The sequence below is a fragment of the Lontra canadensis genome, unplaced genomic scaffold (assembly GCF_010015895.1).
Source record: "Lontra canadensis isolate GAN:19392208 unplaced genomic scaffold, GSC_riverotter_1.0 scaffold110, whole genome shotgun sequence".
Taxonomy (NCBI): domain Eukaryota; kingdom Metazoa; phylum Chordata; class Mammalia; order Carnivora; family Mustelidae; genus Lontra; species Lontra canadensis.
The window spans coordinates 4,614,983-4,641,082 of record NW_022631104.1 but is presented as its reverse complement, the minus strand read 5'-3'; the positions used below and the strand labels follow the sequence as shown (position 1 = coordinate 4,641,082).

Genomic DNA, 26,100 nt, shown 5'->3' with positions numbered 1-26,100 from the left:
GAACACTAGCCTCATCCACACCAAGAAGAAGCTGGAGACGGACCTGACGCAGCTCCAGAGCGAGGTGGAAGATGCCAGCAGGGACGCGAGGAATGCCGAAGAGAAGGCGAAGAAGGCCATCACCGATGTAAGGCTCGCCCCTCCCGCGCTGCGCGGTGAGGCCCTCCTTCTCCCAACCCCGATCGTTCCCACGGGACGGGACGGGGTCTCCCCGGGGGGGGGGGGGAGACGCGGATGCAGTCCACGCCCCCTGCGTCCAACTCAGCACCGCCCCTCCGGCACCTTGCAACGGCCAGTGTGGTCAGTAATGGAGCATAAGGATTACAGTCCGTTTCTAGGGCCCACAGAGAGGCACGCCCTTCTTTCCTTCAACAACTACTTACTGCAGCCATGAACACGAGACCCTTACGGGTCATGCCGCACCCGCTGTCACCTGGTTGAAGCGGGCTTCCCTCCCTCCCACCTGCACCTGCGGCCCCGCCCTGAGCGCGGGTCCCCGCCGGGCACGGCTCCCACAGCGCCACCTGCCGCCTGGTGGGGACCGCTGCAGCTCCTCCGCTCTCCGGCGTCCGCTCGCCCCAGCGCCCTCCCCTTCTTCCCTTAACTCGCTATCCACAAAGCTGCCCTGGGGGGTACCAGCCGGTCTGCTCCAGGTCTCAGGTTTCTCTGAAAACATACTGGTGACAGCGAAGTACAGAATTCCCTGGGGCGTTTGTGGGGGGGGGCGGGGAGGATAAGGTCCCAAAGAGGCCAGTTCAAGAAAGTCCTTGGACATGGCAGTTCTCGGGTTCTGTTCTGTACCCGGCGTAGCTCTTCTCATGTTCCACTGTGGAAGGGGGGGCTCAGTCACTGCCTCGCCTGCCGTCCTTCTTCTCTAGCATGGCTCTGGTCCTCTGGGTGCCGGCCCAGGCTCGGAGCTGATCTCTGTCTGCGCTCACAGGCGGCTATGATGGCCGAGGAGCTGAAGAAGGAGCAGGACACCAGCGCCCACCTGGAGCGCATGAAGAAGAACTTGGAGCAGACGGTGAAGGACCTGCAGCACCGTCTGGACGAGGCTGAGCAGCTGGCCCTGAAGGGCGGGAAGAAGCAGATCCAGAAACTGGAGACACGGGTACCGGCGGGTTGAGCTCCCGGCCCCGGCAGGGCCTGCGGCCTCAGCCACACCTTCTCCAGCCCCAGACCAACTTCCCAACTGTTTCCCCAGATCCGTGAGCTGGAGTTTGAGCTGGAAGGGGAGCAGAAGAAGAACACGGAGTCCGTCAAGGGCCTGCGGAAATATGAGCGGCGGGTCAAGGAGTTAACTTACCAGGTGAGCGCAGGAAAGCCCGACAGGCACCTTCCCTGCGAACGGCAAACACCGCCCTGGGTTCTCTCTCCAGGAGAGGAACCTGTTGCCCCAGAAAAGGGGCCAGACCTGGTGCGGCTCTGCCCCTCCTCTAGCTACAGGCTGTGTTCTTGCCTTTAGAGCGAAGAGGACAGGAAGAACGTGCTGCGCTTACAGGACCTGGTGGATAAGCTCCAAGTGAAAGTCAAGTCCTACAAGAGGCAGGCTGAAGAGGCTGTAAGTCGGACACGCTGTGGTTTTTGCATAGCAGCCTGGCCTGTCCCACACCAGGAGCGCCGAGACGGGGGTGCGCTCACCTTACCTGCCTGGGCTCTTTGGTTTTAGGACGAACAGGCCAATGCTCACCTCACCAAATTCCGTAAAGCTCAGCATGAGCTTGAGGAGGCAGAGGAACGCGCCGACATCGCGGAATCCCAAGTCAATAAGCTTCGCGCTAAGACCCGCGACTTCACCTCCAGCAGGGTAGGTGGCTCCGGCCGGCACTAGAGAGAACAGCAGGTGCATGCCGGGGCTGCGCTTGGGGGCCAGCGGGGAAGAGCCCACGGTGGTGCAGACACCTTTGAGCTGGGAAAACCTGGAGAACCCCGTACTTTAGGGCTTGGTCAATGTCAGGCTCAGGAAAGGAAGGGATTTCAGCCCCACCGAAACCCAAGTTGCAATAAAGCAAACACGATCCAGAAAAGGAAGGAGGGTTTTCTGGCTGAGCGCTTTCAGACGCCTTCTGCCGGCTCTAGTCTCCAGCCCCTGGACATGGAGGTCGATGACCAGAGGGAGGACGTCCCCCAGGATGGGGCTTGCTCTCCGGGAGCCAGTTTCTCAGGCTCTAGGGTGACTTCCTCCACATATGCAATCATGTATTTTCCCAAGGCCCGAAAAACCACCCTTGTCCTACTGAGAAACCCAAGCGAGCGACTCCCCGATGCCTGCAGGGAGAGGGGACAGGAGGAAATGGGTCTCTGCCATCTGAGGGAACTAAAAACGCCCACTTTCTTTCTAGATGGTGGTCCATGAGAGTGAAGAGTGAGTGGTCTTCTGGAGCAGGACAGAAAATATGCAGAATGTATATTTTCTTGGCTCCTGGCCGTTATCGTGAATTTCCCCATGACTCCTTCTTCATACGCATTAAACTTTCCTTCGTTTTCAACTCGAGGCTGTTTCCCTGTATTTGTTTCCTCTTCCCTGTGTGGAAATGGTTCACTGTTGGTGATCTTTGTGCCTTATGTTGAAATCTCTGTTGGCTGTGGGCTTGATAAATTCCCCTTGAGTGTGTAGTTGGGGACAAGGAGAGATTGCTTTTATTTTCTTTATTTTTGAAGATTTTTTTTTCCTTAGAGAGAGCAAGCAGGGAGGAGCAGAAGGAGAGGGAGAGAGAGAATCTTAAGCAGGTTCCACATTCAGTGCAGAGCCCAACATGGGGCTCGATCTCACAACCCTGAGATCATGACCTGAGCTGAAAGCAAGAGATGAATGCTTAACTGACTGCTGAGATGAGATCATAAAGGAAAAATATTGCTTTGGCCGGGGGCTTGTCAGAAGAGCTGCCTCAGTGTGATGTGAGGGAAACATAAAGGTCTCAGGTTGGGAAAACCCCATGTCAAGTTGAACAGGGTTATAGGGCAAGGGACAGACTCCCCTCCTCCACAGTCTATCAGGAAGAACCCCTGGAGTCCAGCAAGGCTTTGTCGGGCCACCCTCCACGCAAGGGCTGGGGTAACTACTGAGAACACATGAAGGAACGGGGTGGCATGGGGTCCCTCCAAGGGCTCTGTCAAAGACACACAACAGGAAATCTCAACCTTTACTCAGGGTAAACCTGTCTTTACCTTAAGAGAGGAAAAATGGTAGGAAGTCACAGTAACCCTCTGGCTGATCTTCTACCAGAAAGAGCATTTTCTAACTGAAATCACCCATTTATTGTCATAATCAAACTCCCAGAATAGTTGCCAGGTTCCCTTCTTTGTCCGATTCTAGAAGATGAGGAGATGCTCAGTGGGCATCACAGACCCAGGGAGGGGCTGGGGAGTTCTCCTCAGCTCCCAGTGCAGAGTTTAGGGCCTCCTGGGACCTGTCACTAGAAAGGAGGTCAACGTCAATGTCAGGTTTGGCATGTCAATGGTTTCAGAGAATTCGGTCTCCAAGAGCACGTCTCTTTGACCTGCTTTCAATACTTTCTGTGACACTGGGACTAAACAGTAGCACGTCTCTGTGTGACACCTGCTGCTGAGTGGAGTCATGGTGGGAACAAGTCTGACCAGGACCCAGGCCCGAGGCCGGACCAAAGGGGTGGTGGTGGCCCAGTGCTGTTCTGAATGACAAGGACGGCTACGGACTGCCTTCTATGGGAAGTGGGTGACCCAGAAAGCAAACGGTTTCTTGTTACCAGGGTCCTCAAACTGGTACATAAGGAAACAAAACAACTGTAACATCACAACCGGGGTTTGAATTAGGAACATCACAACCCTGATGATTTCTGGTTCCTAGGGTCACAAAAATACAGACCACTGGACATCGTATGCCTCCCAACAGATGTACCCACCGCTGCCCGTGAAGAATTCCTGCCCCACCGTCTGACTGGGTCTGCTGATCTGGTGACCACTCGGGAAATGCAGGAGACAGAGACTCGAGAGTCAACCGATAAACTCCAGGATGTGGGGAAGTCGACCGAAAAAAAAAAGAAAAAAAAAATCCAGTTTTCTCAAAAAATAAATTGCAAGGAAAAATACACAAAAGAAATGGAAGAAGGAATTAGAGGTTAAAAGATATTTAATAGACCTATCCACCGACTGCTCTGCATGGGCTGCATGGGCCTTGTGTATGCCCGTGCACATGCATGTGCACACACACACACACACACACACACACAGCAGTTGGTGAAATTTGAATCCTGGCCTGATATTTGATAGCACTATAGGATTCTTGCTCATTTTCAAGGTATAATGTTATATTATGATTAACATGATTTTCTGAAATAGTCCTTATAAAAACACATACTCAGATATAGATAAGAAAGGAAGAGAGGAAGGAGTAAGGAAGGACCATCTTTGAAGTAAATGTATTCTCTAGAACTCCAGACTTAACAGATGTGGGGCCACAAACATGAAAACCTTTGGGGTCGTGGGATCCCATAATGTCCTCCTACCAGCAACGTGCGGGGTTTCTCACAAAGGAGGTGAGCTGCTGGTTCTGGAAGCTGTCCATGACTGTCTCTAGTAGGCTCCCATTTAGTGAAGGATGAAATGGAAAAACGAATTTTCTAAGAGTTCACGTGGTACCCAGCGTTGCCAGTGTATCTGCTCCATGAAGCGAGGGATGGTTTCTATATATGACTCTAGAAGACACAAGCCTTGTTACTCTAGAAAATGAAACACGATCTCCTTCCAAATTCCGAATAAGGACTTGATGGGGCTGCAGAAGCAGGAGAGGGGAAGCCTTGCTCAGGGATGGGGAGGACGAAGATGATCTCAGGCTCTATTTACTGATTCTTGCCGTGGGCTCTCAGCACGCAGCCCCCACGTCATCCACGGACCAGCGCGGCGAGAACGAGCAGGGCCATGCCCCCTGCTTGACAGTCTTCAACACTGAAGTAGAGTGATATGCTCTGGGTCAAAATGGCAGAGACGAGAAGCTCTCTAGATCCCAAAACTCTTAGACCACCAACCACTGCCTACCAGAGCATCTGGCAAAACAGACATGAGAAACACTGGGGATGCAGGGGAGATGGGGCGTGGGGCAGAGGTGGGTTAGAATTGGGCTGACGAAACCCAAAAGGTGCATTTTTTTGTCTTGCTGTTGACTGCGTGTGTTAACTCCTCCAGGCATCGACCAGAAACCCTTCTCTTGCCCACCAGCTCAGCCTGTGTGGATCTCAGCCCGCCATCCCTCGGCAACGTGACCGTGCAGCAGGAACTTGGGTGCTCTTCGGCTCATTCTTGGTATCTTCTGGCCCTTCTGACGTGAGCCCGCAAACCGGATGACCACAAAGGGTGCACGGGTCCCTCCGTTTCTGGTTCACTTCTTTAGGTGGAACCCCCCACCTCCAAATTAAGGGCCATTTCAGATTACTTTTCCTTTTGCTAACTGGCCTCCCTCTTCTAGTATTTTTTTTCTGGGACCTGGGCATAGAATTTATTTGTGTCCTCATCCCCCAGTAATCCTTACACTATCCAGAAACCCTGGACTCTCTGGATTCTTTACTGAGCCTCAAATCTCTCAGCAGATTTCAATTTCTTATTACCTTTTATCATTTTTTAATTACACAAGCAATACATGCTCGAGCACAGGATTAAAAAAAAAAGTCTCCGTCAACTATAAAGGGACTGCCAAGACGGTTAGACTCCTTCTTTATTTGGAACAGAGGAGATCTTGATTTATGATGGGCAGATGGCCCCCTTCTTGAGGACACGCGAGGGACACAGCTTCTAATAAGAGTAACATGTCCTTATGGGGGCACACTGGCTGCTCTGCGGCCTGCCAGCAGCTGGTGAGGGCTGATCACCATGGATCACCATGACAGCTGAGAGCCTTAAATAAAGCAAGGTGCGCCTGAGAATGTGGGGTGAGGAAGCCACCAGAGCACGGCGGTCTATTTCTGCCCCAATAATCCCACTGTTACAGCGGCTGAGGCCGAGAGCGTCGGAGGCTGCCTGCTGGCGCCAAGCGGGGATCCCGTGACCCTGAGCAATGCGGAGACATTCCGGAGACTCTCCTGCCCCTCGAAGCAGGCCACCAGCAGCCGGGGGCCCAGGGTGGCACCGATTATTTTTAGCTGAGATGTTTCAGGCTTTCCATGGCGGCGAGGAGCAAGCAGCCCCACCACCTGGGCATTTGTGGGCCTTCTCCGTGTTTTATCAAATCCAACGTGGCCCTCACTCGGGAGTCCTAAGAGAGTCAGCAGAGCAGGTTAACAGATGCCCTTAGACCGTCTTTCCCCAGAAACCCGACACTAGCTTGCCGAGAGTCGTGGCAGCTTACAGAAAGTGGACAGTGTCACCAACGCGGGTCACCCAGTGACCTAGGCACAGAAAGGTAGAAGAAAGACGGAAACTGCGTCCCTGAGGACAGGAGAGGAAATAGAAGTACTCGGACAATAATGATGAGAAATAACACAAAACCCAGGGGTAAAGGGACACGGAGGAAGGCGAGGGGTGACACACTTTTATGGACCTTAAGCAAGCCCACCCCATCAGCAGTGAGTGCAGGCCTTCATGCACAGCAGGAGCTCAGGGCCCCTACGGAGCTGAGTTCCCAGCAGGAAAAGTGAACTGGTGGGAATCTGCGTCCTTAGGGAAAACACGTTCTTTCTATACTGACCCTCTGCCTCCCAGGATCTGGAATTAAGAGTAACACCCCAGCGGGGGGCTCTTTACAAATCTATGAGCCATCCTACCCATGAACTTGATTTTCTTGGCCTTCTGAAACAATGCGTGTTTGCAGTTCACACTGGCTCCTAGGCCTGCAGAGAGAATCAGGTATCAAAGAGGAAGCCCTTGAGGGAGGGTGTTGCGGTGGGAAGGCTGGAGTCCCATAGCTCCTTGCTCCAGGGCCTGAGCCCTCTGCTGCTAGAAGTTTCTTTACATGCTCCTTTCTTCATCTATCACTTAACCAACTGCCTGCTACGGGGCCCAGTGACAGGGACTAGGAGAAGCAGGAGTCCCCAAGAAGGCTAGCGCAGGAACAGGAGTGAGAACTCTTGTCCTGAGGCCTCAAGGCTCAGAGTGGGGAGGGCAGGGAGTGGGGTGGGCATACATTTCCAAACAGGGCTTGGCCTCAGCTCTGGGTGCGATTAGCCTCCGTAGCAGCTGTGCCTATTTTGGGCCTGGGGGTCTCTGTCCCGTGGGCAACAGGTGTTGAGGCCTGAAGAGCAAGGCATACTTTGTGAGTGCCCCTTTGCAGGGCATCCTGGCTCCATTCCCAGGGCAAAAGCCGGCTTTTCGTCCTCAGCTAGGAGCTTCTGATTTCCTTCTTCTTTGTTTCCCCAGGGGGCCCGCTGGCTCCTGGCGGTCTGAGCCACGCTTGGCCTCACGCTGGAGGGCCTGCAGGTTTCTGGGAGGGGAGTAGGCTGGGGATGTGAGCCCCTCTCTGGGTTGCAGAGTGTGGGGTACACTCTCTGCTCAGTCACAACTCGCACCGGGAGAAGCCCACTGAGCAGTAAAGGCAGGGGGCAGACTGGGCGCCCCTCTCGTCCCCCACTCCGAGGCTTGGCGCCTGGCTCCTGACCATGCTGCTGAAGGAATGACAGGAGAACTTGCCCATGCCTGCCGGGCACTGTGTTAGGCACCGTCCTGATGGACACTACCCAGATCATTTCCACCACCGCCCCAGGAGGCAGCCAAGGCCGTCAGTCGGCTGACATACAGGATGATTGCTTGTTGGAAAGCTAGAATGACCCGAGTTTTTACCTGACAAGTGACCTGCTTTCAGTCCCACAGTAAATCCAGACTGGAACAAGGTCTTAAGTGTAGTGTAACGGGTGACCAGTAAATGTGCCTGATAAGATCTGTGGCCGCAAATCATCTCCCATGGCCAGAAATGTGCAGCTGTGCAAGGCTCATTCTCACCTTCTGAGAAATGGGTTCTGTGGGACATGGCGGGAGGCCATCCCCTCCGGGAAGAGCAACATGTCAGCTGTGACCTTGGCTGGTCCTTTGTACTTGGGGGGAGCCTTAAAGAGAGCGTCTTCTGTGCCTTCCTTCTCTCCCCTTCCTCTGTGTCCCCTGAAGGAAGGCTCAGAGTGGTGACGCCAGCTGGGCTGCCCTCAAGCCAGGAGTAAGTCTTGTCAACGATGAGGGGCCCCTGAACTTTGGAACCCCAGACAGCTCCATAGGCTGGGATTGGAAATCCTGCCCGTGGCCCCAGGCACTGGGCACACACAGCTCCCTGGGCCCGGGTCCCACCCACCCTTCTTCCTTGAAGCTGTATTTTGCCTCGTAATCCTGGGTGACATACTGCTTTTGGATTCATTGCCTGAAATTTGTGGCTAAAGATGAACATGGGCTGTGTGTGTGTGTGTGTGCGTGCGTGTGCCTCTAGCCATCTCTGTAAGGACAAATTAACGGTCCTGTGTCTTAAATCATTCTGAGCCTCTGAGATAAAGACAGTGGGAATATCCATCACTGGTCTGCAGCAAGAGGAAGAAGCAAGTTTGTTAGGCTCTACTGCCTTGTGTGGTTGGACTCAAGCCGCTATTTGGGCATTAAAGGTTAGTGATTTGAAGATGTGGTGATCTGGGGTACACACGGGTCACAAGCCATTTGGCCAAGAGTCTAGGGTTCAAGGCAACCGACGTCACAGCCGAGGCTACTCACATTGGCTCCTACAGCTCAGTCCTTAGGCTTTTTGGAAACACGACTCCGATCTGTCCCTGCTCTGCACAGACGCCATCCATGGCCCCCTCTGCCCCTGTGAGCGCACAGGCCCCAGACACACACCTGACACCCACACGCCCCAACTAGTCATCGGTATCCTCCACAGGTTGCCTCCTGATTGTACACATCTCTGGGGACACGTTCGTATTCCCCTGACCCCCTCTAAGTAGGACTTGTGACATTGTGACTTACTCCCTTGCCTACCTTGGTACCTCAGTTCCTACCCTCATACCCTGCGTTTTCAAACTTGCACACACACGGAGCCTCGGCACTGCAGCCACACCGGAGCAGCAGTAACAAAATCGAGTTTCAGCGCGAGCTTTGCTCCCAGTTTCCTTCATAATCGTAAACAACGACAAGGGGAAGTGACTGCTTCGAGACCACCGCTCAGGTCCGGCCCAGCTGACTGCGTCATGGGAACTTTCCGCCCGGGGGGTACCCAGCCCGTGGGGACTGAGCCCCAGCGACACTACCGCACACTTTCTGTGTCCTGACTCGCCTGTTCGCATAGTGCCGGGCCGCCCTGCCACAACGGCCACCGCCAAGCCCCGGGTGGGGTCCGGCGAGGCAGATGTCCACTCCCACGCGCTGGGGCCAGCCTTCACCAGGTGGCGCCACTGCTCCGCCAGCCACCTCGGGCCGCGTGGGAGGAAGGGACCACGGAGGAGCTGGGTCGCTCTGGCCGAGTGCTGGGGGCGGGGGGGGGGGGGAGGGGGAAAGCGGGGGGGGGGGGGGGGGGGGGGGGGGGGGGAAGCCGGGGGGGGGGGGATGTCCTTTGCCTGCGCTTTGCTAGAAAAGCCCAGCGCAGGCCCCGTGCCGCCTCGGGAAGCCGAGGCCAAAGGAGAACACGCCAATACCAGCCCAGTCTTCGCCTGAAACGCCGCTCTTTGCCCATCGCGGGCTCCCGTGCCTCTATGGGGAAACCCATGGCGTTGCAGCACGTTCATCGCGTTCGTTACCAAGGGCTCCGCTGCCTCTCCGGATTCCGCGCTCACCCTCCTCACGCGTCCCCGCCCAGGCCGCAGCGACGCGGTCTGTGCTCCAGCCTCGAAGGCCTATGGAAAGGGCGGCCCGCGTGCCCCTGCCTTCTAGAACCTTCCCCGGCCCCGCATGGCTTGGGCTGGCCTGTTTGCTGAGCGAATCACCGCCTACCCCTCCCTCCAGCGCGCGGGCTGCGCGCCCTCTCGTTTTCGGAGGAAACTTTTCAATGCCCCCCCCCCCCCGCCCCGGGGCGCCCCAGTGTTTGACAGCATCTGGGGGACACTTCACCCCCCGCCCCTGCAGGGTTCAGTGAGAGAAGACGCGGCCCATGAAAGCAACGGGAACGCCGGCCACTCCCTCTAGAAGCATCGGTTGCCCTAAGCACCCCCAGGCCCGGGCCACACCCACGGCCAGGGACGCCCGCACCGCTGGGGGAGCAGTCCAGCCCCTCCGTCCCCAGGAGTTTCCAAGTCCCCTCAGGTGGAAAGAGACCCGCCCCCGACCAGGCTCAGGCCGACTGCGCGGGGGCTGCCACCTGCAGGCGGGAGTGGGTACTGCTGCTGGCTGCTGGGATCACAGGCTGGGGGGGCGCAGAGGGACATCACAGGTTTTATGGACTCAGAACCATCTTCTACCTAGCAGTGGTTCCCCTGTACAAACCTCCCCGTGACCTCCAGGCCAAGCCCTTCCAGAGAGGCTGCCTCCGCCCGTCACCATTTACACGGGTGGGGCAGCCCCCAGGGGCTGGCAAGATTCTTTGACAGGCGGCTGAACTCTGCCTGGATAGATCCATCCTTCTGGCCCTGGGTCTGCACGACGGAGAAACAGAACAAACCTGCTCTCCTGGTTCTGTGGGGATCACAGAAACAGCTACAATTTTCCTATAACACCGTGTCTACCGAAGGAGCAGAGCCCCAGTTCCTGTTCCCTGCCCTTCCTTCCCGGTTACCATCTGCAGAATGTGCTTGGCTGGGAATATCTCTTCATCACCTGCAACATCCAGGACTTAGTCTAAATTTAAAAATGTAGAGAGGGGAGGAACCTGGGTGGCTCAGTCGGTTGGGTGTCTGAGATAATTTCTGCAGGAGTCACATTCTCTGGGTCATTCGATCGAGCCCCAGGCCACGCTCTGGGCTCAGTGGGGAGCCTGCTTGAGAGTCTCTCTGGCCCTTTCCCTCTGCTCCTCCTCCTCTCTCGGAATAATATATGTTCATTATTAAAATATATTTGTAAAACCTAAAATGAAATAGAAGTGCCCCTGCCCCCTCCACTGCCCTCTCGCTTCTCGTTCCCGTGGTCCGAGGCTGGGGTCGGCAGCAGGGTCGACACCATTGTTAACAGGTTAGTGCACCCAGAACTGAGTGTCATATTCTTGTAGCAAGAGGGCAACTTCCTCTCTGAGCCAGACTCTTCATCTGTAACCTGAGGAATTACAGGCCCTGTCCTAGAGATCAGTAGTAAGACATGAATGCAGGACCTAGCCCAATGCCTGTCACCTACTGTGTTTGCATGTTAGTTCTTTTTTTTCTTTTCTTTTTTTTTTTTTTTAAGGCTTCATTTCTTTGACAGAGAAAGACAGCGAGAGAGGGAATACAAGCAGGGGGAGTGGGAGAGGGAGCAGGAGCAAGAGTGGAGCAGGAAGCTCGACATGGGGCTCGATCCCAGGACCCCGGGATCACGACCTGAGCTGAACGCAGGTGCTTAATGACTGAGCCACCCAGGTGCCCCAGGATGTTAGTTCTTAAAGGCTAACTGAATGGTCTGGAAGCAGACAGATGCACCAAATACGTTTTTCCCCTGCTTATTATACTCACAACATAGCAGCTCATGTAGATGAGTTAAATTGGTCCCAAAACCCAAATGCCCAGAGCATCTGCTAAGAAGTTGTAAGCAGAGGAGGCTCCCTCTAAACCAGCGAGCGTTGACCGATGTGACCACCAGAGGGCAATGGCGGGCCGCGTATGGAAGGCCTGCTTCCCGGCCGGTGGGAGGCAGGCCCCGCAGAGCAGAGCTGTGGGGCCGCTGCCTGGATTCTGGCCGCCTCCAGGTGAGCCTGGGGTTACCCTGTCTGCTAGTCTGCCCAGATCTGACCTCAGCCGAGCCGCCTGGTACCAGGGAAGCCAGAACAGGGTGCTCCCTACATACTACAGATGGGCACAAGATGTTGACCCCAACATCTTGTGCCCATCTGTAGTATGGGGCCGCTTCAGTGTCTTGGAGCTCAGCCTCTGTTCTCACCTCCCCCAGCAGAACCGGCCCGTCCGGTCCATTTTGCTCCTCGCCACTCACTCACGTGCACCTGTGGCCCATCAGTCCTGAAGTTACAGCATCTGCTGAGCCTACACCAAAGCTGTTTCTCAGCTTCTCGGGTCAGAGAGATAGAACCAGCTGCTCCAGGCTCCACACCAGAGAGCTGGTCACTCAGCTGGTATTTACCATCTGCTCTGTGTCAGGCACCCTCCTCTCTGCCACCCTTTCCCTGCCCAAGGCAGGCCAAGAAGGGGTGGCTTCCCCGACACGGAATGAATTTTCTGGGGCCTCCAGATCATAACATCTCAGAGCTGCTCGCAGCAAGGGTGCCCCACACTATCCTGACCCTGAAATCTCAAATTGCCAGGACACACTCCTGGTCAGACCCTGCTGTGCTCCTCTAGCTAAATTCAGAATGGCGACAGCTCTTTCCCTGCCAAACGGATTCAAACCTCAGTCAGCCCTTATGAGGGTCTCAACCAGGCCCAAGGCTCTTCCGCCTTTCCCAGCATTCCTACCAAAATGTAAAGGAAACACTCACGGAGTCTACTTTCCAAGACAGTTCAGATGTCAAATAGCCTCTCTCTGAGCCGGACATGCAAGTACTCTTGGACCTGGCAGTCACCTGCCTTGTTGACTTAGGGGCTCCCCTGCCCCACCCTTGGCTGGAGGTTCGCATTCGAGAACGTTTTGGTTATGCATTGCTCCTTCAAGGAAAATACGAGAAACTGTTCTTTCCCAATTATACAGCTTTAGAAAAACGTGAGTCAGTCGAGTCCTTGCCATGAGAACTACAGACTATTTTAAGAAAGGGGAGAGGAAGGATATAAGGAATCAGAGGGTTTAGCGCCACTTAAACCAGAGAGATCATAAAATCCTTGTGGGGGATTTATCTCTAAGATGGAATTTCGCTGACTGAATGATACAAGATACTCAAGACAGCAATAAAAGAAGATCTCAGCCCTTTTAGTCACTCCAGGAGAAGGACAGAAATGCACCAGAGAGGTTCACAGTCAAGAGAAGCCACGTGGACCGGGGGTCTCATGCACTTTATGTACTAATGAGAACTAATCTGCCCAAGTGGGAGGATCAGAGAGGACGTGATTGTTAAAATGAGAGTCGAAGGTCATAGGACAAGGTGTTCGAGAGGTCACCTGATGGCCTGGGGTTCAGAGCACCAACAAAGTCCCATTCATCGAAAAGGACCATGGAATCTAGAGGCCAACAGCCTCCCAGCCTCAGCAGCCTCGAGGTTCTCGTGAGCACACTGTCAATGATAAGAAGCCCAAACCACCAGGGAATGGTAAATTCCTGTTTATTCTGTGGGAGAGGACGGAAGCAAAAGACCACATGTAGGATTCCATCTGGGTGAAATATCCAGAATAGGCCAATCCATAGGGACAGAAATAGGTTAGTGAGTGACTGTTCCATGGGATGGAGTGTCTTGGGGTGCTAATATTAGACTGTGGTGATGTTTGTACATCTCGGCAAATATATGAAAAGCCTCTGAACTTTGGATAGGTGAACGTTGTGACTTGTGAACTCTATCTCTATAAAGCTGCGAAGAAACAAGGGAGGTCGGAAGGTATGTGATAAATGTAAATAATTAGAAATATTCCCTTAGAAGTTATTCCAAACTTTAGCAGTATAAAGGGATTAGACTCATTTACCTAGAGAATTCACCGCATGGAAAACACCATTCTCAGGCAGTGCTGGAGAAAGGAGGTGTTTTTAATAAAGCCTGAATAGTTGAATTCTGTTAAAAAGATTAGAGAAGGAAATATAAAACATACCCTCAATCCGGGCTCTCGGAAAAGGGGCCCAGAAGACCATATGATCCTTCAGATATAATCTCTTATTTAATGGATGAAGAAGCAGTCTAAAACAGCACAAAAGGTTTTAAAATGGAAAATGTGTCTTTCCTACCTCAGTTCATCGAGTCACCTTCCCTAAAGTAATCGCTATTTCCAGGTTCTTGTATATCCTTCCCTAAATGTTCTGTTGGTGTGCGAGGTCATACAGGCACACACCTCCCCGTTCCAACTAGACTAAAAGGAGGAGAAATGCACATTAATCTTAAGGAAGGGTTTCCTTACCATAAGAGCAAGCCCTCAGAGTTACTCTAACGTTTCTATATGGAGGAAGCATTTCTTTTTCTTATTTAAGCACACGGAGAAACAGGGGCAGCAAGTGCCAGAGTCTAATAAATTTATGCCCCAAATCAGGACTACATCTCAGGGACGTTCACACAGCTCATTGACTCAAAAGCGTACACAGATGGAGACAGAGATCCACAGTGCAGTGTTCCACGCTTTTCATTAACCAAACACCAGCAGTTGGGTAACACAAGTACGTCGCTGTCCCTCTGATCTTAGGTGTATGTGGGAGCTCACCAACCCTACGAATGGCACGGGAGGTGGTGGTGGCACATGGTAGGATGATGGCTGACGCAGAAGGATGGAAACTTACACTGGCAGGAAGAAAGTGAAACACTGGCATGGTGCGCAGGGAAGGTGGCTAATTCTGTACGTGGAGGCTAAGTGGTGACAGTGGTATCAGGGAAATCACAGGCAATGTGATTCTCGGGTGTGTTCATGGGGAAAAGGCAACATCGTTGCAAGGTTCAGCATAAAGTTTGGCTTCTAAACAACTACCACATACAATCTTGGTCTAGCTGGTAATATGCTGCTTTAGTACAGTAAAAAGGCTACTGCTTTGAAATACGGTAGCAAATGATGAGGAACACAGCCGAGGCTGCAGAGTCCCCTTGAAAATTGTTCACACTCCAAAGTATTTTTAGTTGAAGTAATTGTAGACGGTGGACGAAGCACTACTGGCCTCAAAACAAGATGGCTCCCAAACGAAAGGTCAGCAGATGCCGTCTCTGTAAGTCAAGCTGCAAGAAGGATGGGATTAGCTGTCTACAGGACAGCTTTCCAGAAGTAACCCATCTTGCGGAGTGACTTGGAGTGACCTTAAGGAGGAGATTAAAGTGCCTGGCCTGAGTATGTCGTTGGCCAGCAGCCACCCTCAACATGAGCCACCCCAACACTTAGGAGACTGTTGTGGTAAAGAGAATGCATGGCACGGTGGGGGTCCACATGAATATTTGAAAAGGGAAAATGGCACAATGAGCATCTGTCAGTGTGTCAATGGGAGGTCTGAAAGGCACTCTGCTTCTGGGTGGTTGACCCTGACCCTTTACACTGAAAGAGCCTTAAAAAAATGGAGGCCAGGCCATCAGCTCCCTGAAACTTGGTAACAGTGGTGTGTAAGAAGATCCAACATCTGTTTTGTGCTCACGGAGTAATCTTCTGATTTCATTCACTACAAACAGATTGCATTGGGACAAAGACTGGTTTCACGCCTTGGACCCTGAGAGCTCCTTTTAGAAACAAATAAACTGGAGTTCAGACATAAAAACTAGTCTCTTGTGAGTTTGGTTACTAATTTCTGGTGAACTTATTCGTCCTAGATGTCTTCAGAAAATATGTTCTTGAACTTCAATCTATCATTATTTCATCTAACATTTATTAAGCACCTATTCTAGACCACGCACCATGGTAGGAACAGGTAAGACCCACAGAAAACTCCTCAGGGAGTTTCCAGACACCCATGCTGACCAGGCCTGCCCAGGGGTTAAATACGACCCTTGTTATGGCGGAGCCTGGAGGGGGCAGTGAGCCTTCTCCTCCATCACTGAATCAGTACTTTATAATTTACCCATGGGATCAGAAAAATCAATTCATCCTAGATCTGTGAGGAAGGCCAGACATCATTATACCTACCGGTTTTCAATCCTGCCTGCACATAATCACACGAAGAAGTTTTTTAAAAATTCTGATGTCTGGAATTTTTAGAGACATTCACTGAGTTGTCTGCGGAATGCCAGGCATCAGTAATTCTAAAATTTGCCCAAGTTACTCAAAGGTGAAGGCTGGGCTGAGAATCACTGACCTAGTTCAACTCCTATATATTCCAGGCAGGGAAGCTGAGACTCTGAACTGAAGAGGTGTGTAAAGCAACACTCACTAGGTGTAATGCTCAGGTGAGCACAGTGACTTATCATACACTGGGCTGGACTATGATTTGGCTCGGGCAATGTCTCCTACATGTAGTCATTTGCAAAATATCTTCATAATATCCACTAGAGACACATGCATCTTTATGTATTTAATATTTTTCCTTTTAAACTAATGACTTAATGGCTGAGCTTCAATACTTATTTTAGCCTTGCCCTCTGCCATAAACTGTTGTGAAATATGCCTAACATATGCATTTTAACAATAGTTAAAATGCAACAGATTTAGCAGGAAGCCACCTTAGTTCATGCTGCCTATCATGCCTAGTGTGTGCCACAGGGCCTGGGATCTGACAGCAGTGGGGAGCTTGGGAACATCTGGGCCAGGTGTGGCATACCTTTGTGAGCCCCTCATGTGGGGCTGAAGAAACTTCAGGTGACCAGAGGTACTAGGTAGGAACTGACCCTCAGGGGGTTTGTCAGTCCTGGGAAGTACTCAGGTTGGGAGGAATGATTTACGACAAGGTTGGAGTGAGGCAGGAAGGAGCAATGTCAGAAGGATTTATTTTACCTCTTCTAGAAAGGCCACAGGTCACTCCTGTGATCAACAGATCCTTAAACTGAAGCTACCTATCCATCACCTGGAATCTGCTGATGGAAACATGCTGAAATTGATCTAGAAGGAAGGAAAAATACCATCACAGCATGCTTGCCAAGTAACAGCCCCAGAGACATCCTTTAGTCTGGCTCATAACAACTCAGGATCTTGAATTTACCATTCCACTTAGCAAGACATTTTCTTTCTTGAATAAGCTCATTGGCCTTGAGAGCTTGTTTAACATGTTCTAAATCAATATGCAATATTCCCAGAGAAAGTAAAGAAAACTCTGCTTCAGGAAGAGTCAGTTCTCTGAGATCTGACCAACGAATTCTTCCTAATCTGGGCTCTGATGAGGAAGGTTCCCAGTTTTCAAATTTGAGAAAAAAATAGTGAAAAGAAGTGGGGAGCACAGCCTCACATGGAATGAAATGACCCAGGGTCCTAACTAACCCTGTTTCCCAAAGATGACCAAGACTTTGTGTGCATGTCTCCCTCTCTCTTTAAATTTAGCAGATGTTTCAATGGCCCAGTGGTACCCCCCAAGGACACCGCTAGGATGGGCTCTGGTTCAAGTCCACAAGAGCACACAGACACGGATGTTCAGTGTAGCAATTGTTATAGTAGAGAAAACCAGACACATCGTGGTCTGAGTAAGAAACTACGTCTGTGAGTACAAGAATGCATGAATAAACCGCAAAGAGCTATACGGTGAGATGTACATAGCATTGAGAATGATGAATGTATCAATGTGGATAAACCTCTAACGAAAAGAAGAGTTGATGGGGCACCTGGGTGGCTTGGTAAGCTAAGCATCGTTGACTCTTCATTTTGGCTCAGGTCATTCATTGATCTCAGGGTTGTGAGATCAAGCCCCCTGTTGGGCTCCATGCTCAGCAGGGAGTCTGCTAGATTCTCTCTCTCCCTCTGTTCCTCCCCACACCTCTCTAAAAGAAAGAAATTTGATGGGGTGTCTGGGTGGTTCAGTTAGTTAAGCAACTGCCTTCGGCTTAGGTCATGACCCCAGAGTCCCGGGATCAATCCCACATCGGGCTCCCAGCTGCATGGGGAGCCTGCTTCTCCCTCTGACCTTCTCCTCTCTCATCCTCTCTCTCACTGTCTCTCTCTCAAATAAATAAAAAAAAAGTATTTTTTTAAAAAGTTGATGAAAAACAACAAAAAATAATCATATATACAGAGCCATACTACTTTGGTATAATTTGGTAAAATATGAAATAACGGTGCCTATCATTCATGGATACGCACATAAAATTAAAGTCTAAAACACTAGACAGTAAGATACACATTAATTTCAGGGACACAGTTGCTACTGCAATAAAGGCAGGAGATAAGGAACTATTATTATTATTATTATTACTACTATTACTATTATTAATTGCAATGATTTTAAAGCTCTAAAGCAAATATGGGAAAATGACAGCTGTGGAACCGAGATGGTGAGTCATGGATATTTGTTAAATGATTTCCCAGACTTCTTTGTCAGCTTGAAACTTCACAGTAAAAAAAAAAAAAATCACTTGAGCTACTGAAGCTCAGAATTAAATGCACATATTGAATCCATTTGGCGGAAACATTTGCTTGCGGCAGAAAGGCCTGTATGGTCCATATTGAGGGATGAATGCAGAACTCATCTTTCGCCAGGTGGGCTGACACATGTAATATTGGCAGGAAGGATCTGCTTAAGAGTTAAGGAAATAACATTTAATTCACAAAATTTTATACATTTTAAAAAAGCGAATTGAGAGTTTCCCTTAATGGGACAGATTTTCTTTTGAAAAACACATGGCAAAAAAATCTTTTTTTCTTTCTTTCTTGAATTTCCTTAAAAAATGACAAACGTAACATACACTCATTTGAATGATCTAAGCAATAGAGAGATAGTTAAAAAGTTGGCAAACTCCCATCTCTTGTTCCAATTCCACCTCCACCCCACAAGTTAAGGCCAACAATTTGGAATGTAGCCCTTTACCATATTCTCTGTAAAATCTTACCAAATTTACAAAATTTTACAAAACTGTTTTCAAATTTTTTCCTACCAATTCGATTTTTACATTTGAAGATAATATATTTTTACCAATGTGAACACAATCCATACTCATGTTATAGAAATACAGAACGTGCCCATGAGTCAAAAGAAGGCAAACTCAAAGCATTTAAATGAGTGTGCATTTTCATTTGCTGTTTGAAAAAAGCCTAATACGAATTTAAATCCTGAATCAAAGGTTCAGGATGAATTCCACAAGCCAGCTCCCAGATGGCTGGCTTTGTTCATTCCCAACAGTCACTTGCCACGAGAGGACGTTAATGGCCCCGGTGAGTCACCCAGAATGGTTTCCACTTGAGGCATTGTGTAATTTGGGTTGATAAATCACTGATCGCACCTGAGGTTCAAGGTGCGGCACACCTGTGACCCTGCAACATGCAGCCAGAAGTATGGCTGGGGACAGGATGCCCCACTCCCTTCCCCAGGCTGCTTGCTGGCTGTGGCTCATGGAGTCCTGCTTCACTCCCCGCCACCTTGTCCTTCCTTTCTCCTCTGTCCTACTCTCCACCACCTCCCTCACCCTACTTGTGAAGTGGGAGAGAAAGTCCAACTGGCAAAATGTCACTCACCTCTTGGGTAACTGGAGCCCTTCAGCTGTTTGGGTCCCTGTTTGGAAGGACATCTCAGCGTTGCCTGGGGCTCCTGGAACAGCCAGCTTCCCACAAGGCTTCATTTGTCAGAGCAAGAGGCCGACTTAGGTTTCCTTACAAGGACTTTGCAAGAGCACTTAAAATAAGTTATGTTAGGTGCTGAGAGAAATCTCTCCAGAGTTGTCCCAGTCCCTTTCTGAGACTTCTGGTTCAAAAAACTTGCCCCTATCATAGTTTGAGGACCCTATCAGGTAGCCCTGGAAACTATGTGGGCGGGGGCTGGTTAGCAACGAAGAAAAGCCTCAAAGACAGAATTATCTCTCCAAGAAGAGGAAGGCCCAGAGGCTGGTGCGGGACAGATTTAGGAAACAGGAGAAGAGTAGGGACAAATTTCTTAAGTGTTTTTGGGGTTGGGGGTCGGACTTGTCTGGATGAGGGGATGCTCCTTTGTGTTCTCTCGCCTTCCTTCCTGCCTTCCTGCCTTCATGCCTTTCTCCCTTTCTTTTGTACTTCAACTCAACCTGAAATGTTATTCTCCAAAACAGGTTATTGGGAAATAGTATAATCAGCATTACCCCCAAATTATTTGGACAGACCTTCCTGAGGCAGTTGCTGGTTGAAAAAATTAACAAGTCTCTAGGGTCGCCTGGGTGGCTCAGTGGGTTAAATCCTCTGCCTTCGAGGGTCCTGAGATCAAACTCCGCATCGGGCTCTCTGCTCAGCGGGGAGTCTGCTTCCCCCTCTCTTTCTGCCTGCCTCTCTACCTACTTGTGATCTCTGTCAAATAAGTAACTAAAATCTTAAAAAAAAAAAAAAGGAAAGAAAAAATTAACAACTCTCACAGAAGGTACAACACCAAGAGTGAGCCCTCATGAATATTATGGGATTTGGGTAAGATGGTGCCTCAGTGTGGGTTTGTCGAATGTAACCAATGTACCATTCTACTGGGGGACACTGATAACTGGGCACGCTGTGTGTGGCAGGGCCGGGAGGGAGGGACGGAGTGTGACAACTCTCTGACTTTCTGCTCGGTTTTTCAGTGAACATGATATTGCTGTTAAAAAAATAAAATCTAGCAAAGAATCTCTTTTAAAGGCAACGGACACTGCCAGGAAGTAGAAACCCGCTCTGTGCCCACCTATATATGGCAGCTGTTAAGCACACAAGGACAAAAGGGGAAAGAAACAAGAACTTTATAGATAGTCTCCAGGGCCTAATATCAGCAGGCACCTAGTCACCATGTGGGGACAAGGAGCCTTGGATGGGGGACACGTCCCTTGCTTAGTGCCAAGAACCTTTGGCATTATCATCTTACACAGGGAGATGCAAGTCTTCATAATCCAAGGCTCGGGCTCCCTTTCCTTGATCCCTAGGGGAGAGAAATCTGAGGACAGAATGAGCCTGCTGGGCCTGTCCTTCCAATGCTGCAAATCTGGCTGAGACATGAGGCCCAAGCTGTAAATCCCACCAGGGCTCTTCTCAGAAACCAAGTGATGGGATTATCTGACCTCAGTTGATCTACCAGACCCTGAGCTTCTCCCCTGACCCTGACGCCAAGGAAATGTTGTTATTGATCAAATGTTATTCATCAGATACTAACACGAATCATGTATTATTACAAACTCAACATTTGCTGAGTCCTTCCTGTATACCTGTCAACGTTTGTTGAGTGTGTCACATCCAACCTCTCTCTTGTTCTTATGTTCCTAGCTACAAAGAAAGTACTACTCTTGGGGCCATTTCACTGGTAATGCAACTGAGGTTGAGGGAGGGTTAATAATTTTCTAAAACCACAGTTACAGCAAGTTTTGCAGCCAAGGAAACCACTCAAGTCTGTTGCACACCAAAGTGCACACTCTTGCTTCCTAAGTCCTGCTCTCCAGGTCTCAGTAATATTCGGGCATGACCAAAAGAGCCTTTGGGGTTTTACTGGTGGTTGCAAGCAGTTTCATAGTGCCCAGACCTGAACTGATCAAAGACCCTTTGTCTTTTACCTCTATGCAGCTCTCCAGATCCTTCTGTGCCCATGTGTTCCCTGCCATACCCCGTACAGGAACCACTTGGACAATTACTTTTCTCAGATTTGTCTCTATTCTCTGTCTGGCAAAGCCTCCTTTAAGAATAAATGCCCATGTTGGGGTGCCTGGCTGGCTCAGTCTGTGAAACATGCGACTCTTAATCTCAGGGTCATGAGTTTGAGCCCCATGTTGGGTATGGAGCCTACTTGAAATTTTAATTTAACTTAATTCAATTTTTAAAAATTTTAAAAAGGATAAATGCTAGTGTTGTGTCCCCTCCTCAGTGAAACCTTACCTAGCCTTGAGGGAATTTACTTTTCTTCCCCTCACAAAAATTTACTTTTTGTGTCCCCCTCAAATCTAGCCTCTGGCATATTGCTCTTCATTATTTGTGTGCATGCCCGTCTTTTCCACTGGACGCTGTGCAGGCAAAAGTTGTTCATCTCTTGTCTTATCTTACTCATCTTCAGAGTGAGTTCCTATTAGTATTATTGTGCCCAGTGCATGCTGGGTGGCCTTTACGGTAAGCTCTAGTGCCACTGTACCAAGTGCATGCTGGGTACTTACAATATCTTAGTGTAAGTGAATGCATAATGTGAGCTAAACCAGGGGGGAAAGTAAGGTTAATTAGAAAACATAACTAGGACTTTAGAGGCCACTTGTTTTGCATTTGCATTTGTAGACACGGAAGCTCACAATGATTGGGTTGAAGTCACATTACCCAAATCACGAAAGAATTAAAGGCAAAAGCTAAATCAGAACCAGTATCAGTCCGTTGAGCAAACCCTCAGTCTTATGTGGTAACCTACTAGTTGTACATTTTTTTAAATGAAAAATAGTCCAAGATGGAAAGTATGTGCTGAAAACTAGACTTATTTGATGACACACAGGATCCAATGGAAAGATTTTCTTTTAAAGATTTTATTTGTCAGAGAGAGAGAGAGAGCACATGCACAAGCAGCGGAGCAGCAGGCAGAGGGAGAAGCAGACTCCCCACCGAGCAGGGAGCCCGACATGGGACTCGATCTCAGGACCCTGAGATCATGACCTGAGCTGAAGGCAGACGCTCAACTGACTGAGCCACCCAGGCACCCATGGGAAGATTTTTTTACTCAGAATGAGTCAAGGAGATTTTCCTCATCTATTGACTTCTAAGGGTCAAACCTCCTTCCTGAGCCCTCTCAGAAAGAGGGGAAATTGCTTTTTCTGGAAATCAGTAGACACCAACTAGAAAAAAGTTTAATTGTAACTGTGTGCCAAACAATAATCCTTCATTGTGTGCCTCCATGCTGTTAGGGGTACTTTGGGGTTCATTCCAAAATGGGTTCAGCATCGATCGGAGAGACTGCGGAGCGTGCTTTCACCAGGACCTCTTGGCTGCCTGTTTAGAAGCCCTACCTAATACAGGTGCTGGGAGGTGAGAAGCCCTTTTATGTTAGAGGTTGGACAATGTTTTGGAGATGTAACCGGTGCAGCAGGGAATACTCAGGGAGCTCAGCTGCCAAACTGGCCCCCAACTCACTTCAATCCTCAGTCAATCAACCAAAGGGTTCGGACCAGTCCTAGCATGTGCCTGTGTCTAAGCTCAGGCTGCAGCCCAGGCACCGCCCTCTCCAGGAGGAACAGTGGAGTGGTAAAGAGGGGCAAAGCTGGGAGTACGGCGGACTCTATGACGTCATCCTCTGTCTCCTTTTCCCACCCTCATCCATCATACATTGTTATTACCATGATCGTGAACTCTGGCCACTGCACCAGGCCACTGTCAGAATTGACATTTCAGGTTGAGTGGTGAGAACAAGCAGGTCGCGTGCTGAGAAATACTCGGCCCAGGTTCTCCTTTGCTGTGCACAAATAAAGCCTAGCTGTGAGTCCCGCTTGGCCCCTGAGTCACGTGACAGGAGGTTAGCGTGTGGCTGTTCTCTGCACCTGTGTTCAGGTGTGGGCTGCCGTCAGTAGCAGCCATGCTTCGCAGCAGAGGGGGTTTGGAAACAGGTGTGGGCTGAGAATTCTTCCTGGGAAATATCACCGCTAAAGCACTTGCTTTTTATTGTTTAGAAAAACTTTGACCCTTTGGTAGAGGGACCTGGGATGGGCCTTGGTTCCACCGGAGGAAGAGCTCCAGAGTATTTCATCCACTTCCCTGTTTGACCTAATAGTCACTATCTCTATCCTTTTATTTTATTTTATGATTTATTTATTTATTTTAGAGAGAAAGAGCATATAAGTGGTAGGGCAGGGGGAAGGGGCAGAGGGAGAGAGAGAGAGAGAATCCTTAAGCAGACTCCCCACTGCACCTCTGATGTGGGGCTTGATCTCACGACCCCAAGATCATGACCTGAGCCAAAATCAAGAGTCAGCCACTCGACCAACGGAGTCACCCAGGCGCCCCTCTTCACTGTTTGATCATCTTAAATAGTAACCCTGGAAAGAAGCATAACATGGAAAGAGTTGATTATCCGTAGGCATTTCAGAGACATTCAGAGCAGTCCATGTTTCTTGTATTTCCTCAGAAAGCTGAAGCAGGCCTAGTTCCAACTACTGTCGTCTGGAAGGGGGAGGTTTCATGGAGGTTCACTATTTTAATAACGTTCTTGATTGCATTCTTTATTATACCTGATGCTCCTGAAAACTGATCTTACTATGTTATTGCTTCTATGAATGGACAGCCTCCTCAATACACTAAAACAGCACCCTGGTAGGGATTACTCTAAATGATTGTGGCACAGGCTTCTCCATGAGAGAATGCAAGAGAAGGGCCAGACGGGTGCCCTGGGATTACTACAACAATAAACTCAGCAGCGGGGAAGGTAAAATAGTGTCCTGCTAGCATGATGGAATGCTTCATCCACATTCCAAAAGCTTAAAAGAGGTGCCAGCTTTGGAATCCTACAGCAGTAATGGCATGGACTGGCCACACAGCATTCCTACTGCTGCATGGGGGGGGGGGGGGCGGGAATTTAATATACAGTGACTTCCGGCTTCCCACCTGCTGAGCCATGCTTAGGAATTGAATGGATTTATTGAGAAGCTTCCAAAAGTTCCAAACATTTTATACATGAGCTCTCTCACAAGTACAGTTTTCCTCTAAAAAGGAAGTTAAGTGGTCTGTTCTTACTTCATTGAATGAATAGAGATCTGAAGGGAGCTGGCTTCAGCAAGAACTCATATTTAGGAAACGAAGGAGCTCTTTTGTCCATTCTGGCTCTGCGACAAACTGCTCTTGGGCCAGACAGGAGTCATTCAGTTCCTCGATGAGGGTTCATTCATCAATCTGAGTGCCTAGTATCCACCAATCCCTGTGCTGGTAGTCACGGAAAGCGCGAGAGTCGTGGAAGCTGCCCTTATGGAGAGAACAGCCTAGCATCTGATTGCCTTAATTATGGGCTAGATGCTGCAGGGGTGACAGAGTCATCTTATAAAATCCCTTTTTCAAAGGAAACCCATGATTGCCCACATGCCAAGCTCCTTCCTGCCTCAAGGCCTTTGCTTGTACAGATCCTCCTGCCTAGTGCTCTTTGTCTGACCAGACAGATTTCAACTCAAATGCTTTCTCCTCACAGAAACCTTCCCCGAGCATCTCGTCTAATGATATCCCTCTCTTGTTCACTTCACTATATCACTGGTTCATGTCCTTCATTCTTTGAAATGACCGCATTCGTCTTCGTGCCTCCTGATTCTGTTTCACACGCTTGAACGTAGCTCCATGGCAACCCGATCTCATCTGTATCCCTAGAACCCATAGGGCACCTGGAATGTAGTGAGCACTCAGCACACACTTGTTGAGGGTGGGGTCGGTACAGCGTTCCACAGAGAAGAAGAGCGGAAGAGATAAAGTTTCGTGCAGTGTAAGGGGGTGAGCATGGTCAGCTGGGTTCGTCAGCAAATGCTACCCGCAAAATTTAGGTAGAACCTAGATCATGAGGAACGAAGAAAACCTGAATGTGGCTGGGGCCATGTGAGGGTGGGCCAGAGGGCACGAGCAAAGGACCAGGAAGCAGGAAGGGGTTGTTAGAGCAGCTGAACCCAAGAGTTCATGGAAGCAAGCAGTAAGCCTGGAAGGCAGGCTGGACCAGCCCATGGAAAGGCTCCAACACCAGCAGCAGAAAATATTCTCCAAGAGGAGAAAGGACTCAAGAATATTCAGTTGCATCCCTATTCAATAAAGCCCCTAGTTTGTTGTTGATTTGAAGGAATGACCATCGACACTTCTTAGAAAATACCATACAGTATTTTTTTCAAGTTTTTATTTTGAATTCCAGTTAGCTAACACCCAGTGTTGTATTTGTTTCAGGTGTACAGTATAGCGAGTCAACACTTCCGTGAATCACCCTGTGTTCACCTCCACAAGTGCCCTCCTTAAATCCCATCCCCCAACTACCCTCCTCTCGGGTAACCATCAGTTTATTCTCTAATTAAGAGTCTGTTTTCTTGCTTTGTCTGCCTCTCTCTCCTATTTTCCCCTTTACTTCTTTCGTTTCTTAAATTCCACAAGACTGGTATCATAGGTTATTTGTCTTTCTCTGACTTATTGTGTTGGCATTATACTCTCTAGCTCCACCCATGTCATTGCAAATGGCAAGATTTCATCTTTTGGGGGGACTGAATAATAGTCCGTTGTGTCGGTATACCACACTTCTTTATTCATTCATCAGTTGATGGGCACTTGGGCCGCTTCTGTATCTTGGCTATTATAAATAATGCTGCATGGATCCCTCTGAATTAGTGTTCTTGAATTCCTTGGGTAAATACCGAGTAGCACAATTGCTGGTCATAAGGTAGTTCTATTTTTACATTTTTGAGGAACATCCACACTCTTCCCCACTTTGGCTGCTCCAGTTTAATGGCATCCAACACCTAGACTCTCATAT

At 49.7% G+C, this 26,100-nt stretch overlaps 1 protein-coding gene across 3 annotated transcripts in view; it reads left to right on the top strand.

Moving 5' to 3' along the window:
• LOC116856429 (myosin-2) overlaps window positions 1-26,100 on the top strand; it is a 140,547-nt gene that overhangs the window by 16,745 nt on the left and 97,702 nt on the right. Inside the window, exons 34-39 of one of the 3 annotated variants that reach the window (XM_032839807.1) lie at window positions 2-127; window positions 941-1,111; window positions 1,205-1,309; window positions 1,466-1,561; window positions 1,670-1,807; window positions 2,343-2,494. The exons of the other annotated variants lie outside the window; for them this stretch is intronic. Of the exons in view, the coding sequence (XP_032695698.1) occupies window positions 2-127; window positions 941-1,111; window positions 1,205-1,309; window positions 1,466-1,561; window positions 1,670-1,807; window positions 2,343-2,369 (663 nt within the window). The 3' untranslated portion in view covers window positions 2,370-2,494. Of the gene's footprint in view, window position 1; window positions 128-940; window positions 1,112-1,204; window positions 1,310-1,465; window positions 1,562-1,669; window positions 1,808-2,342; window positions 2,495-26,100 lie in introns of those variants that run through there. 3 annotated transcript variants of the gene reach the window in all.